General features: G+C 34.9%; 1 protein-coding gene across 3 annotated transcripts in view; it reads right to left on the bottom strand.

The window, feature by feature from the left end:
* Positions 1 to 13,293, bottom strand: part of NUP153 (nucleoporin 153) — a 74,682-nt gene that overhangs the window by 27,965 nt on the left and 33,424 nt on the right. For all 3 annotated transcript variants that reach the window (XM_004273541.4, XM_033434853.2, XM_033434854.2), the window contains 6 exons: positions 9,448 to 9,564; positions 9,316 to 9,360; positions 9,149 to 9,205; positions 6,491 to 6,637; positions 3,594 to 3,646; positions 3,182 to 3,308 (listed from right to left, as the gene is read on the bottom strand). In XM_004273541.4, coding sequence (XP_004273589.1) covers positions 3,182 to 3,308; positions 3,594 to 3,646; positions 6,491 to 6,637; positions 9,149 to 9,205; positions 9,316 to 9,360; positions 9,448 to 9,564 — 546 coding nt within the window. The remainder of the gene's footprint in view (positions 1 to 3,181; positions 3,309 to 3,593; positions 3,647 to 6,490; positions 6,638 to 9,148; positions 9,206 to 9,315; positions 9,361 to 9,447; positions 9,565 to 13,293) is intronic.

Here is a 13,293-nt window from a genome sequence, read left to right as displayed (position 1 = left end):
CTGATATATCAATAGTTACAGGTAAGTTTAGAATAAACAGGGATACGGTAGTATTAATGTGAGCTCTTGAATAGAAAAAAAAACTAAACAAGATATGAATCCCAGCTGTGCCACCAGTCAGCCATGAGACTTTGTGAACCTAACTGTCCTCAGTACCAATTTCCTAACTGGTGAAAATGAGAAAAAAAAAAAAAACATACCATAGTTGTGGTATTAATACGAAAGAAAGTCACTTTTGGTCTTGGCATGCAAAACAAGCATTTAATAAATGTCAGCACTGTAAGTCTGGTGAACTGCCTTGGTTTTTAACTCAATATAGCAAAGACCACCACTAGTCTCAAATGACCCAGATTCGAACAAACAAAAAGAGTTCCACTTCTGCTAATGGTGGAGGAGCTTGTGTCTGACCAATGCTCTGACAGATAAGAATTATAGACTCTGGACAATATATTAAAAACATCCATCTGAAAACACTACAAAGCAACCAAAAGCAAGCAGATATTGTAGGGAAAAAGACACTTAGAAGACGGGCTTCTTCTGAGTAAGCTTCCTGCTCTCTTTGAGTTGATGCCAGTTGGATAGTTGAAATTCAGAAAGAAAACTGCGAATCTGTTGGTTGAGGCATTCAAAGGACACACAAGGGTGATCACAGTAGGCAGAAAATAAGGGGAGATGCAGGAATGAAGAGCCACAGAAGGGGAGTCCCCAAGTCTGCATATAAACTGTCTAAATCTCTGGCAAACCAAATCTCTGTAAACTACAGGTGTGTAATAAAGGCACTTGGAGAAAACAAAACTAAGAATCTGTCACCATAAAATCTGCTCTATAGGTTCTTCAGGGTGAAGGGAAATGATACCAAATGGAAATTCAGATTTCTGGAAGAAGTGCAGAATATGTGAGGTAAACATCCATTTTTCCTCTTAATCACTTAACCTAAAAGAAGACAGTTTTCAAAAGGTACAAGAGAGAAACAAAAAACAAGTGGGAAAAATAGAAAATTTTTAAAAAGGTAGACCTTAATCCAACCATACCAATAATATAAGTAAACATTCCAATTAAAAGGCAGAAAATAGATAAAAAGGACAAGACTCAATTATATGCTGTCTATAAGAGACTTACGTTAAACGAAAAGGCACAGATTGAAAGTAAATGGATGGAAAAAGATATAACTTGCAATTAGTAAGCATAAGAAGGCTAATTCCAGTAACAAGTGGCTGACTATATTAAACACCGGCTAAAGCAGGTTTCAAAACAAAGAATATTTCCAAAGATTTTTTTAAAGGACATTTAGTAATATTAAAAGGGGCAAATCACTGAGAAGCCACAATAGATATAAGGTGTATGCACCAATGAGGGCCTCAAAATAAGTAAGCAAAAATTGATATTATAAATGGGAAAAAGATAAATTCACCAAATAAAAGTTGACAATTTTAACTCATATCTCAACAATACAGTAAACAGACATCTCCCCACCCCACTCCCTCCAAAATTCAGCAAGAACAAAGATCTTAGAAATACTATCAGTCATCCTATCTAACTGATATCTAGAGAATACTATACCCAACAAACCGCAGAATATACATTCGTCAAGACTCATCAAGCAGACCATGTGCTGGGCTACAAAACAAGTCTCAATACATTTCAAAACATTAAAATCACGACTAAATCCACTTCTTAATAATCCACAGATCATATAAGGAATCAAAAAGGAAACTAGGAAAAACATAAAAGCAGTACTATAAATCTCCTAGAAGAAAACATAGGAGACTTTTTTGGCAGCCTGGGGATAGGTTTCTTAGGACACAAAGAACAGTAAAAATAATGGGAAAAAATGGGTAAGTTCAGACTTCATAAAGTTAGAACATCTGCTTATCAAAGAATACTGTTAAGAAAAGGATTAGGTAAGTCAAACTGGGAGAAAATATTTGTAAGACACGTATCTGACAAAGTACTTGGGTCTAGAATTTACAGAGTTCCTACAACCTGATAGTAAGACAATCCAATTTTTAAAAGAGCAAAAGGTCTGACACTTCACAAAGGAAGATATTATGGCCAATAAACACATAAAGAAGAACACATTATTAAGCAAGAGGGAAAGGCAAATTAAAATTACGAGACACCATCATAGACAAAGCAGAATGGCTAAAATTTAAAGGATGACAGTCAACTACTGATAAAGAGTAGTTGATTAAGAAAAGCCCCACACTGCTGGTGGAAGTGTAAAATGTTACAATCACTTTGGGGAAAACAGTTTGTCAGTTACTTAAAAAGTTAAATACATATCATATAACCTCATAACTCCACTTCTAAGTATTTACCTTAAGAGAAAAAACTTATGTCTACAAAAAGGTTCAAGGATGTTCACAGCAGCTTTATTCACAATAGTCAGGAACACAAGAATACATACTGACTAACTATCAATATGAAGTTCTAGAACCAGCAAAACCATATATATATATGATGGAACAAATGAGAATAGTGACTGTCCTTGGGGCAGGAGGCAATGAGCACTGACAGGGAAGGTGTATGAGTGAACTTTCTGGAGTGATGGAAATGTTTGACAGCTTGAAAGGGGTTTGGGTTACACAGGTGGAAACATTTCTCCGGACTTCCCTGGTGGTCCAGTGGTTAAGAATCCATCTTGCAATGCAGGGGATGCCGGTTTGATCCCTGGTCGGGGAAACCAAGACCCCACATGCCATGGAGCAACTAAGCCCGTGCACCACAACTACTGAGCCTGCACTCTAGAGCCCGCAAGCCACAACTACTGAGCCCGCATGCCACAACTACCGAAGCCCGCACGCCTAGAGTCCACGCTCCACAACAAGAGAAGCCACCACAATGAGAAGCCAGTGCACTGCAATGAAGAGTAGCCCTTGCTCACCGCAACTAGAGAAAGCCCGCGCAGCAACGAAGACCCAACGCAGCCAAAAATTACTTAAAAAAAAAAAAAAGCCTGACAGCTTAACATACACACACACGCTTTTAAGGAACTGTTTCAATGGCAGATTATTCTTGTGTTGGGTCTCCCCAAACCGCACCCCTCCAGGGGACCTCCAGGTCTCCCCCTCACCACCACACCAAAGCTTTTAATAATAAACTTCAGGTATTACGATGCTTCAGAACACATTAAGAGTACAACCCTAAAGATGTTAAAAAAAAAAAAAGAGTACAACCCTACCTCCTCCTCTTGAGGTTCAGATGCCACAAAGCGCGTCCTCTCTCGCCTCATCTTCCCACCTGCAGCACCTACTCCAGAAGACAAACCATTGGCTGCAGACACACTGAAATCTGGGTAAGAAAAGCCGCTAGGCAAAGGAAAAGAAAATTAAAACCAATGATGTATTACTCTGGTCCATAACTTGTTAACTAATTGAACACCAAAAAATTAGAACTGCTAACAACTGAGAAAATAAATGTTCAGCTGAATGTCATTTTAAAAGCTGACAGATTTGTGTGTGTGTGTGTGTGTGTGTGTGTGTGTGTGTGGTTTCTATTTTTTTAACCTTCTTAATCTTCAAAAAGGCAGATACAAATCAAATACAGACTTTACAAATAAGTATAAAGAAGCTTCACTATAAAGATGACATTACCTTTCTCGCTGTTCTCTACTTTGTCCTGGTGTCATATTTTTTTCATATCCAGTCTAGGAAAGAATAAACACAATGTATTTACACGCTTGCTTATTTAATTTTCTTAACACCACCCTTCTATCTGTGAATTTTAATATCTGGAATCAGGAATTTGATGATTTTTTAGTTAGTGAATTCTAAAATCTGCAACCTATACCCTGTCTCCTGAAAGATGACCAAGAGCTACAGTGTGATTATACAAATAAACTGTCACTAAGCACAATTGTCCTTTCAACAAAACAGCAGTGTACAAATTTAATACATTTACCAACCACAAAAATACTTTTACTTATCTCTCATTATGGCCTATTAAATGTGCAATCAAATTTACAAGGATATTCCTTTTGAAATGATTCTCTGCAACTTAAGAGTTCCTCCATCTAAAGGAATCAGGGTTCCTTGGAGAAATGGCTGATTACAGGGCTGGGGCTGAAAACTCACAAGATGAGCCTGGGTTGTTTTACAGTATCAAAAAGAAACTAAGTGCTTGAAAAATGATGGGGAAATATTAAAAGGACACACAGGAGCCAGTTCAAAGGCCAAATATGGGACAATATGAGCATCAAAATAAATAATGCTAATAAAAGATTATAATCTTATGAAGAATTCACGCTGACTTAAATAGAGAAATACACACAAAAAAGAGAAAAGAAAACTTCCTACAGTAGAAAACCAACTTCATAAAGGTAGAAGAAATAGTGTAATTAGAAAACCACCATTTGGCATCTACAAATAATAGATTCAGGCAAACATCATCAATAATGCTAACACTGGTGGGTGAAAAAGATACTTATCCTCTCAAAGTTATCTTAATTACGAAAGGTAAAATAGTAACTTCACAGTGAAGAAATCCCACTGACGCTACCTTAACTAGTTATCACAGTGTCAGGAGTGGGACAAGCTGGTAGAGCGTGCCTCCTAATACGACACACTGAGAAGAGTTCAGACTCTATTCTGTGGTATTACTACCAAAAGTACCACACTGGAGTCTAATCATGAGGAGACATCGAACACGCAGCTTACTTTACTCTTCAAAACCATCAATGTTATGAAATACCAAAAAACAAATTAAAAAACCCTAAAAACCTGTTCTAGACTAAATGAGATAAAGAGATATGACAACTAAGTACAAGACATGATCTTGCATTTTCTTTCTTTTGGGACAACTGGCATCTAAATAAAATCTGTAAATAATAATACTGTACCGACGTCAAGTTTCTTTCTGGTTTGAGTAATTGTTCTGCAGTTATGTGTTTGTAGAAAACACAGAAAAACATGAAGGAAATGTAGTAAAATGTGGAGCTCTTAAGATTTTTCTTGCAAGTCCAAAATTATGCTCAAATCATTTTTTTAAAGTTTGATAAAGCAAATATAACAAAATGTTAAAGATTAGTGGGTCAAGTTAAAGGAAATGGGTAAATACTGTACTATTCTTTCAACTTTAGTTTGAAAATTTTAAAGAAATTGAGTTATGAAGATTGAATGAAATCAAACATAAACAAAGGCACAAATAGGAAGATGTTATGTAAATACAAAAAAATACACTTTAGTTAAATGACACAGGAAAACAGACAAACCCAGGATACGAGACACATCATATAAGACAACTGACCTGGCCTTTTCAAATACCAATGTGCCTAACAATTCTACTCCAAGCTGTTTAAGACCCAAGAGGAACGAATACCTATGTCCACAAAAAAACTTGCACACAAAAGTTCACAGCAGTATTTATTCATTACAGTTAAAAAGTGAAAACAACCCAAATGTCCCTCAACTGATGAATGGATAAACATGGTATATCCAAACGATGAAGTATCATTCAGCCGTAAAAAGGACTGAAGTTCTAATATATGATGTGAACCTCAAAAACATAAGTGAAATAAGCCAAACACCAAGGACCACTTATTTTAAGATTTCATTTATATGAAATGTCCAGATAAGCAAACCTATAGTGACAGATTAGTGGTTGCCTAGGGCTTGAGGGGTAGAGGTGGAAAGTGACTACTAACGGATGTGAGATTTGGGTGAGGGGGAGGGGATGGTGATGAAAATGTTCTAAAATTGCCTGTAGTGGTAGATGAACAACTGTGAATGTACTAACACCACTGAACTGTAAACTTTAAATAAATAGGTGAACGGCAAGGTATGTGAATTATACCTCAATAAGGAAGTTATTTAAAAACAAAAACAATGTGATAAGCATGAAGATTTGAGGTCTAGAAAGACAAAACCAAAAGTAATATGTGAAACCTGTTTGGATTCTGGCTCAAAAGTAGCCATAGGGAATTAATTCCCTTGCAGTCCAGTGGTTAGGACTCTGCGCTTTCACTGCCTGGGCCCCGGGTTCAATCTCTGGTTGGGGAACTAAGATCCCACAAGATGCATGGTATGGCAAAAAAAACAAAACAAAACAAAAAAAACCCCAACAGCTATAAATAACATATGAATATGAACTACATATTAGATAATATTAGGAAGGAACTGACAGTAATTTGCTTAGACATGACAACATACGAGATCTATACCAAAGTAGTTTGGGGTGAACAGTCATGGTGTCTAAAATTTATTTTCAAATAGTTCAATAACATTAACAAAACACACAAATAAAGCTAGTGTGGCAAAATTATTTAATCTAAACAATGAATATATACTAGTGTTTACTAGTAAACACTAATTTAGGATTTGACCAAGGTGCCAACCATTTAAAGCCATACCAATTCGTAATCATCACTAATTCACAAACTTTATGCATTATCTAGTTGCTAGACTGCAGTAGTAAGTTACTGGTACTTTACATTACTTATTCTTATTCATTTTAATCGATATTCAAAGACTAGTGAAAATAAACACATACTCACACTGTGCTTTTTATCTATTCTTTGATTAGTCTTCCTTAATTCACCAGATGGGGTCAGAGATGGTTTAAAATAAACAGTTCGATTTGCTGCTATGGAAACTGGCTTTGGGGTCATGAGTCTCTGAACAGGGGGGTGTTGAGAGTCCACCTTACAGACAGGCAGAAATCAAAAGACAAACTTTTATTTTCATATATCAGCAATGCATATCTAAAAATTATCTGACAACAGCTAATGTAACCCAGAGACTATGAGTACTTCCTAGAGAAATACCCAGTGGGTACAAACAAATACTAGGAGGAAAAACTGAAAGTAAAGAACCAAGGGTGTGGGGGGGTATTTATATTATTTATGTATGTACTTATTTATTTAGACATATACCTACATATACACATATAATTTCAAAAGTTTCACAGACTATTTTATTCTAGACTTAATGCCTTTTCACACACATGTGACACACACAAAATGGAAACTATTGCAGAGCATTTTGAATAATCTAAGCTTTTACAAGATGAATTTCAAACATATGAACTGATTCATACATAAAACTGATAAACATACATATTATTCAAACATAAAACTGATTTTGCCACATTTTCCCCAAATTACTATCTACATTCTCTTCAGCTGTATTTTTTAACTAGCTATGAAAATATCTTAATTGCTAAAAAATGAGCAAATCTCTCTCCAAGTAAATTTTCTTCCATTGTTATTTAAAAACCAAATCAAAACTCGTACAATTTAAGTCTAATTAGTAAAGCATTGTGAAGAATTCCAAATCTGAAGATGAACTGACTTCATTATCTAAGTACACAAGTGTTTTGTCAACATTCTTTTGGTACACTGAAACACAGTAAAAATCCTGTTGGCGTAAGACGACTATAAAGCCAAGAGCTTCTACTCTGTCCAAAGACTAATACTATGAATACAGTCCTTTCACCCAGCAGCAGCTGTGAACAACACTGGTTTCCAGGGCAAAGCCTCTGTATAGTTACTAGCTCTTCCCTAAATCCTCATCACAAATGTGCTGATCCTATAATTCAATGAACAAGTCTGTTTTGTAGACTGTTCTGATTACAACCGTAAAACCTGAACTACAATACTGTATTCTGGTCTTTATACTTCGTAGCACCCATTACCAAAATTTTACTGATACTATACTCAACCATTAATAAAATTTTTATTGATGAGAACTTCTCTTATGGCACAATTTTTTAATTTTACGTCTTTTTAAGCAATCTGATATAAGTGAGTCTGAGAAAAGCAGTTAATGGCTTAAATTAATCCCATCACAGCAGCCAATAATGAATTCTCTCTTGCCTTATTACAAATGTCCGGTTACTACGGAAAACTGAGAAGCAATGCTATCCCAAGAAAAAACTCAATTAAGCTTTCAGAATTTCAGTAACAATAATTATAATTTACCAATATCTTGAATATAGTTACCACAATTAATTCAGAGATTTATGATAATTTTAATCAATTACTGCTGGGGGAACTTGGTATCATAATAACTGCTTTCACAAGTAATGATCTGGGAATCTGCTTCCCCTGAAGGATATTTAACTAGCCACAAATATAACTGACAAAAAATATATCTCTTTAACTCTAACTATCAAGCTTTTTTTTCCCCACAGTAATCTCCAAAGCTAATTTTAACCAAATAGAATACACTAAAAAAGGTTATCAATGTATAATCTATATTTTATTTTTTATTAGCTCTGCTATCTTGGAACAGTACATTGGCTGACTGATGGAAGATATGCCAACTAGAAATCCCATCACACATAACAAATTTGACATAATGTTTGTTTATGAGGAAAATTTACAAAGATAACTATGTTCAATGAGGGCTTTAGTTCACTGAACTTCTAATTAATAAAAACGTCAAACTCTGTTCACTCCTACTTTCATTTATCAAAAGGTAAGAGTCACTCATAAAGGCTGACAGGAATATATAAAATAGATAACTAATAAGAACCTACTGTATAGCACAGGGAACTCTACTCTATACTCTGTAATGGCCTATGTGGGAAAAGAATCTAAAAAATGAGTGGACATATGTATAACTGATTCACTTTGCTATACACCTGAAACTAATGAAACATTGTAAATCACCTATACCCCCCCCAAAATTTTTTAAAATGTTAAAAAAAAAAAAAAGACTGCCAGGATACTGAAGATGGAAATGCCAAATAACCAAGAAATATTCACTGAGCATCTACTACATACACAGCATGTGGTAAGGCCCTCACAAGAGGCTACAATGTCCAAGTAAAAAAATCTATTTTTTCAAACATGTTCCCTAATGACTACCAATTAAAGTCAATTTGTATATTTCCCAACTTAAAAATAAATACAGGGCCTCCCTGGTGGCGCAGTGGTTGAGAGTCCGCCTGCGGATGCAGGGGACACGGGTTCGTGCCCCGGTCCGGGAAGATCCCACGTGCCGCGGAGCAGCTAGGCCAAAGTTATAGTATCACCTGGATCAATTTATCCCTGATATTTAAATCAAAGAGCCATGGCCGCTGAGCCTGCGCGTCCGGAGCGCTCCGCAACGGGAGAGGCCACAACAGTGAGAGGCCCACGTAACGCAAAATAAATAAATAAATACAACAAAACTGCCAATACCTTAAATAAATGCTAAAGAAGTCTTACCTTTTCCCTTCTGGCCTGAAAATTTGTGGTGGTATCTATCCCACTCCTATCAAGAGGCTGAAAAAATAAAACACTATTAGAATAGATGGGAAACTTTGAAAAAATATGACTCTCATCACCAATATATAAAAATATTATCTCCTAAAAAGATTTAAAAGTCAACTTACGGAATTCAGAGGAGAAGAAAAAACAGATGGAATTCTTTTTGCATCCTGTTAATGTTGAAATAACAAAATTAAGATTTTTTCACTAAACTCAAATTCTGTTACATTCCTGAATTTGTGATTTAAAAAATTTACCACTAGAGGGCTTGACATCTTCTCTAAAGACTGCAATATCCTCCGAGCTGTTGAACTAGTCACACCATAGGATTGTGCGTTCAGTTGCTTAGCTTTCATCTGTCTTCTGACTGGTGCCTATAATGTAAACCTTGAGTTATTTGTTGGAACCGTAAACTCTAAAGCACATATTTCAGGCAATGAAAATATTTACAAAATAGAATGAAAGTGAGAAGTGAAATAGGATTAATTGTTAACAGCAACTTATCTCTGGGTGGTATCATTAAGCTCATGTTCAACGTTTTTTCTTTATGCCTTTATTGAAAATTCAATTCTCTGAGAAATTACTTTTACAATCAGATAAAAATGATAAAATAGCACATGCTACTCTAAAGACCAGTCAGCTATGTTAAATGTGAAAAATGAGACAACTGGTAAAAAGTTATAGTATCACCTGGATCAATTTATCCCTGATATTTAAATCAAAAAACACTAATGAGAACTGCATTAGTATTAATTATTTTTGGTATTAAATAACTTCTAACTATAGTAACATCCAAGATAGCTAAACAAGACTGTAAACTTTTATTGAAATGGAAATTAAAAATTTTAAACTGACTTGTTTCTCAAATTTTAATATAAGAAAAATTTTAAATACTCGGGCTATTTCTTAATAAATAACTTTTAAAACGTTCTTAAAATTGGAGTTAAGGAAAAATCCTTATAAAGAATAAACATGTACCCTTTAACACACAAGCAATGTTTACAAATTCTAATAGAAACACTTCCTTTTGTCATGAACGCATTATAACATTCCAATAGCCAAGTGACTACCACAAAACATCCAAGTGACTACCACAAATGTAGTCTGGAAATGCTTAATATAAAAAAAATATATGCTCACAATCAAAATATAACTCAGTTTCTATAAATAGCTCATAATATCTGAAAACGTGAATCAAAATAACTACTTTAAATAAGTTTCTCTGATACCAATATTCATTTTATTTTCAGAGTAGCTGCAATATTCTACGTTAGTTTTATTAAGAACTTGGTGCACTGTTTAGGACTGCTGTTCAGGCCAGAGGCTTTGGCAAACATGAGGTAACATTAAAATCCTCGGGGAAAACATGACAGTCTGTCATTGGATTCTGCTGGTCACTGGCCTCTCAGGGCCTCAATTCACAAATCAATAAAATGGAACTGAATTAGAGAATCTTTAATATACCTCCCAGCTCTAACACCCTAGGAAAGGAATAGGAAATAGATTTAACCCCAAATATCAATGATGAACAGTTGGAAGCTCATGTTGACAAGGATTCTAAGGGTATGTCAAGACTCAGCATTAAAAAGTATAGGATTTGATACAAGAAACAGAGGAGGAAGTAGCAGAAATATACTCTGACTTGGACTATTCCATGAATCACAGGCATGCTTCATTTTATCTTCTAATATATGCTGAACTATTTTAACTGTAAAAATTTTGTGAAAAAGAGTAATATGATCCAGTTTAAGCTCTAGAAAAAACTCCAACATCCAGTTAACACTTTAAGTAACAAAATATTGCCCTTCATGAACAACACACTCAGAAATAAGACTCATAATTACTGTCAATTACATATAGAAGCATCCTCTACTTAGGAAAGAAACTACTCCTAAGGACAAGACACAATCTTCATATATACTTGTTTTGTGTCACTTCTATATCATGGATTGTCATCTTCAAATGGATCTCCCTCTCCAAAAGTCTACCAAAAGCCTACAGGCTTAAAGTATTATTACACCTCCATCTTTAAAAGGTCAAAACCTGTAATGTAAGCACCATGACAACATACACATGAAACTGGACTTTTATGATCAAGTAACTCTTGGGACAAAGCACAGAATGATGCAGTTTACCTTAAATTGATGTTTTTAAAAAATTAATCAATTTCCAATTGTTCTGTTAATATATGTATGTAAATACAGCTGATTTTGTATGTTGACCTTTATTCTGTGACCTCGCTAAACTCATTTGTAAGTTCTGACGACTTTTTTTTGGCGTTTCTTAAAGGTTTTCTATGTAGATAAGCACGTTGTCTATGAATGGGAGTCATTTTTACTTCTTCCTTTCTAATCAGGGTGCCTTGTATTTCTGTATTCTTGCTGTGGGTCTTGCAGCACAACACTGATCAGTAGCGGTGACAGCAGACATCCTTGTTCTCTTCCTGATCTTAGGAAGAAAATACTAACCTTTCACCATGAGTATGATGCTCCCGAAGATTTTCCGTAGACAAAATTTATCAGGTTGAGTAGGTTCCCATCTATTCCTAGGTCACTGAAAATTTTTATCATGAATGGATGTTCGATTTTGTCAAATGTGTTTTATGTATCTGTGGAGATGTTCATTCAGTTTTTATTCTTTAGTTTGTTTCCATGGTAGATCACATTAATTTTCAAATGTTGAGCCAACCTTGCATTCCCAGGATAAACCCCACTTGATCATAATGTAGTATCCTTTTTATATATACTGGGTGCCTTGTGCAGGTAATTCAAGAGAAATACTGGTTTGTAGAGTTCTTGTAATGTCTTTGTCCTGTTTAATATCAGGGTAATGTTGGCCTCATAAATGTGTTGGGAAGTATGCCTTCCTATTGTATGGAAAAGTTTGTATAAAATTGGTATTATTTTTTTCTTAAATGTTTGGTAGAATTTGCCAGGGAAGCTATCTGGGCTTGAAGTTTTCTTTGGTGGAAAGTACTTTAACTATGAATTCAATTTACTGAATAGACTATTTGGGCTATTTATTGTTGACTAATACCAAATAACATAAAATACTTAGGTATACATCCAACAAAATATGTGCAAGGTCTGCGTGATGAATACTACAAAACACTGATGAAAGAAATAAAAAGACCTATATAATGGAGAGACATACTGTGTTCACTGACTGGAAGACTCCATTTTGTTAAGATGCATATTCTCCCCAAATTGATCTTTAGATTCAATGCAATCACAATCAGAATCCCAGCAGATTTGTGGAAACTGATAAGGTAATTCTAAAATTATGAAAAAGTAAAGGAACTAGGAAAGCCAAAACAATCTTGGGCGGGGACAGGGGGGTTTGGAAGACTCAGATTACTTGATTTCAAGACTTAATATAAAGATATGGTAATCAAGACAAAAGGACAGTATTGACAAAAGATAGGTGTATATATATATACGTGTACGCGGACACAAACACACATCAACGGAAAAGAACAGAAAGTCCAGAAATAGAGCCACATATATGGTCAATTGATTTTCATAAAAGGTGCAAAGGCAATTCAATGGAGAAAATAGTCTTATCAACAAACAGGACTAGAAAAAATGAAAACCAGTATGTTAAAAAAATGAATCTTGATCCACACCTCATACCACACACAAACATTTTACCTCAAAATGAATCACAGATCTAAATTAAAACCTAAAACTATAAAGCTTCTAAAAGAAAACAGAAGAAAGTCTCTGTGACCTTGGGTTAGGCAAAAATTTCTTAGATATGATACCAAAAGCATGAACCATAAAAAGAAGAAAAAATATGCTGAATGTCATCAAAAGTAAAAACTTCTCTTGACAAGATATTGTTCAGACAAGCCAGAGAATGGGAGAAAATATTTGCAAAACATATATCTAATAAAGGACTTACATCCTGAATAATGAACTCTCAAAACTCATTAATAAGAAAAATTTTTTTTAAAAAATGGGCAAAAGGGACAGACGAAATAGGTGAAGGGGATTCATAGGTGTACACTTCAGCTATAAAATAAATAAGTCACAGGGATGTAATGTACACACAGGGAATATAGTCAGTAATATTTTAACAACTTTGTATGGTGATGGATGGTA

This window comes from Orcinus orca, chromosome 10 (assembly GCF_937001465.1).
Source record: "Orcinus orca chromosome 10, mOrcOrc1.1, whole genome shotgun sequence".
Taxonomy (NCBI): domain Eukaryota; kingdom Metazoa; phylum Chordata; class Mammalia; order Artiodactyla; family Delphinidae; genus Orcinus; species Orcinus orca.
This window is presented reverse-complemented; position numbering and strand designations above follow the sequence as displayed.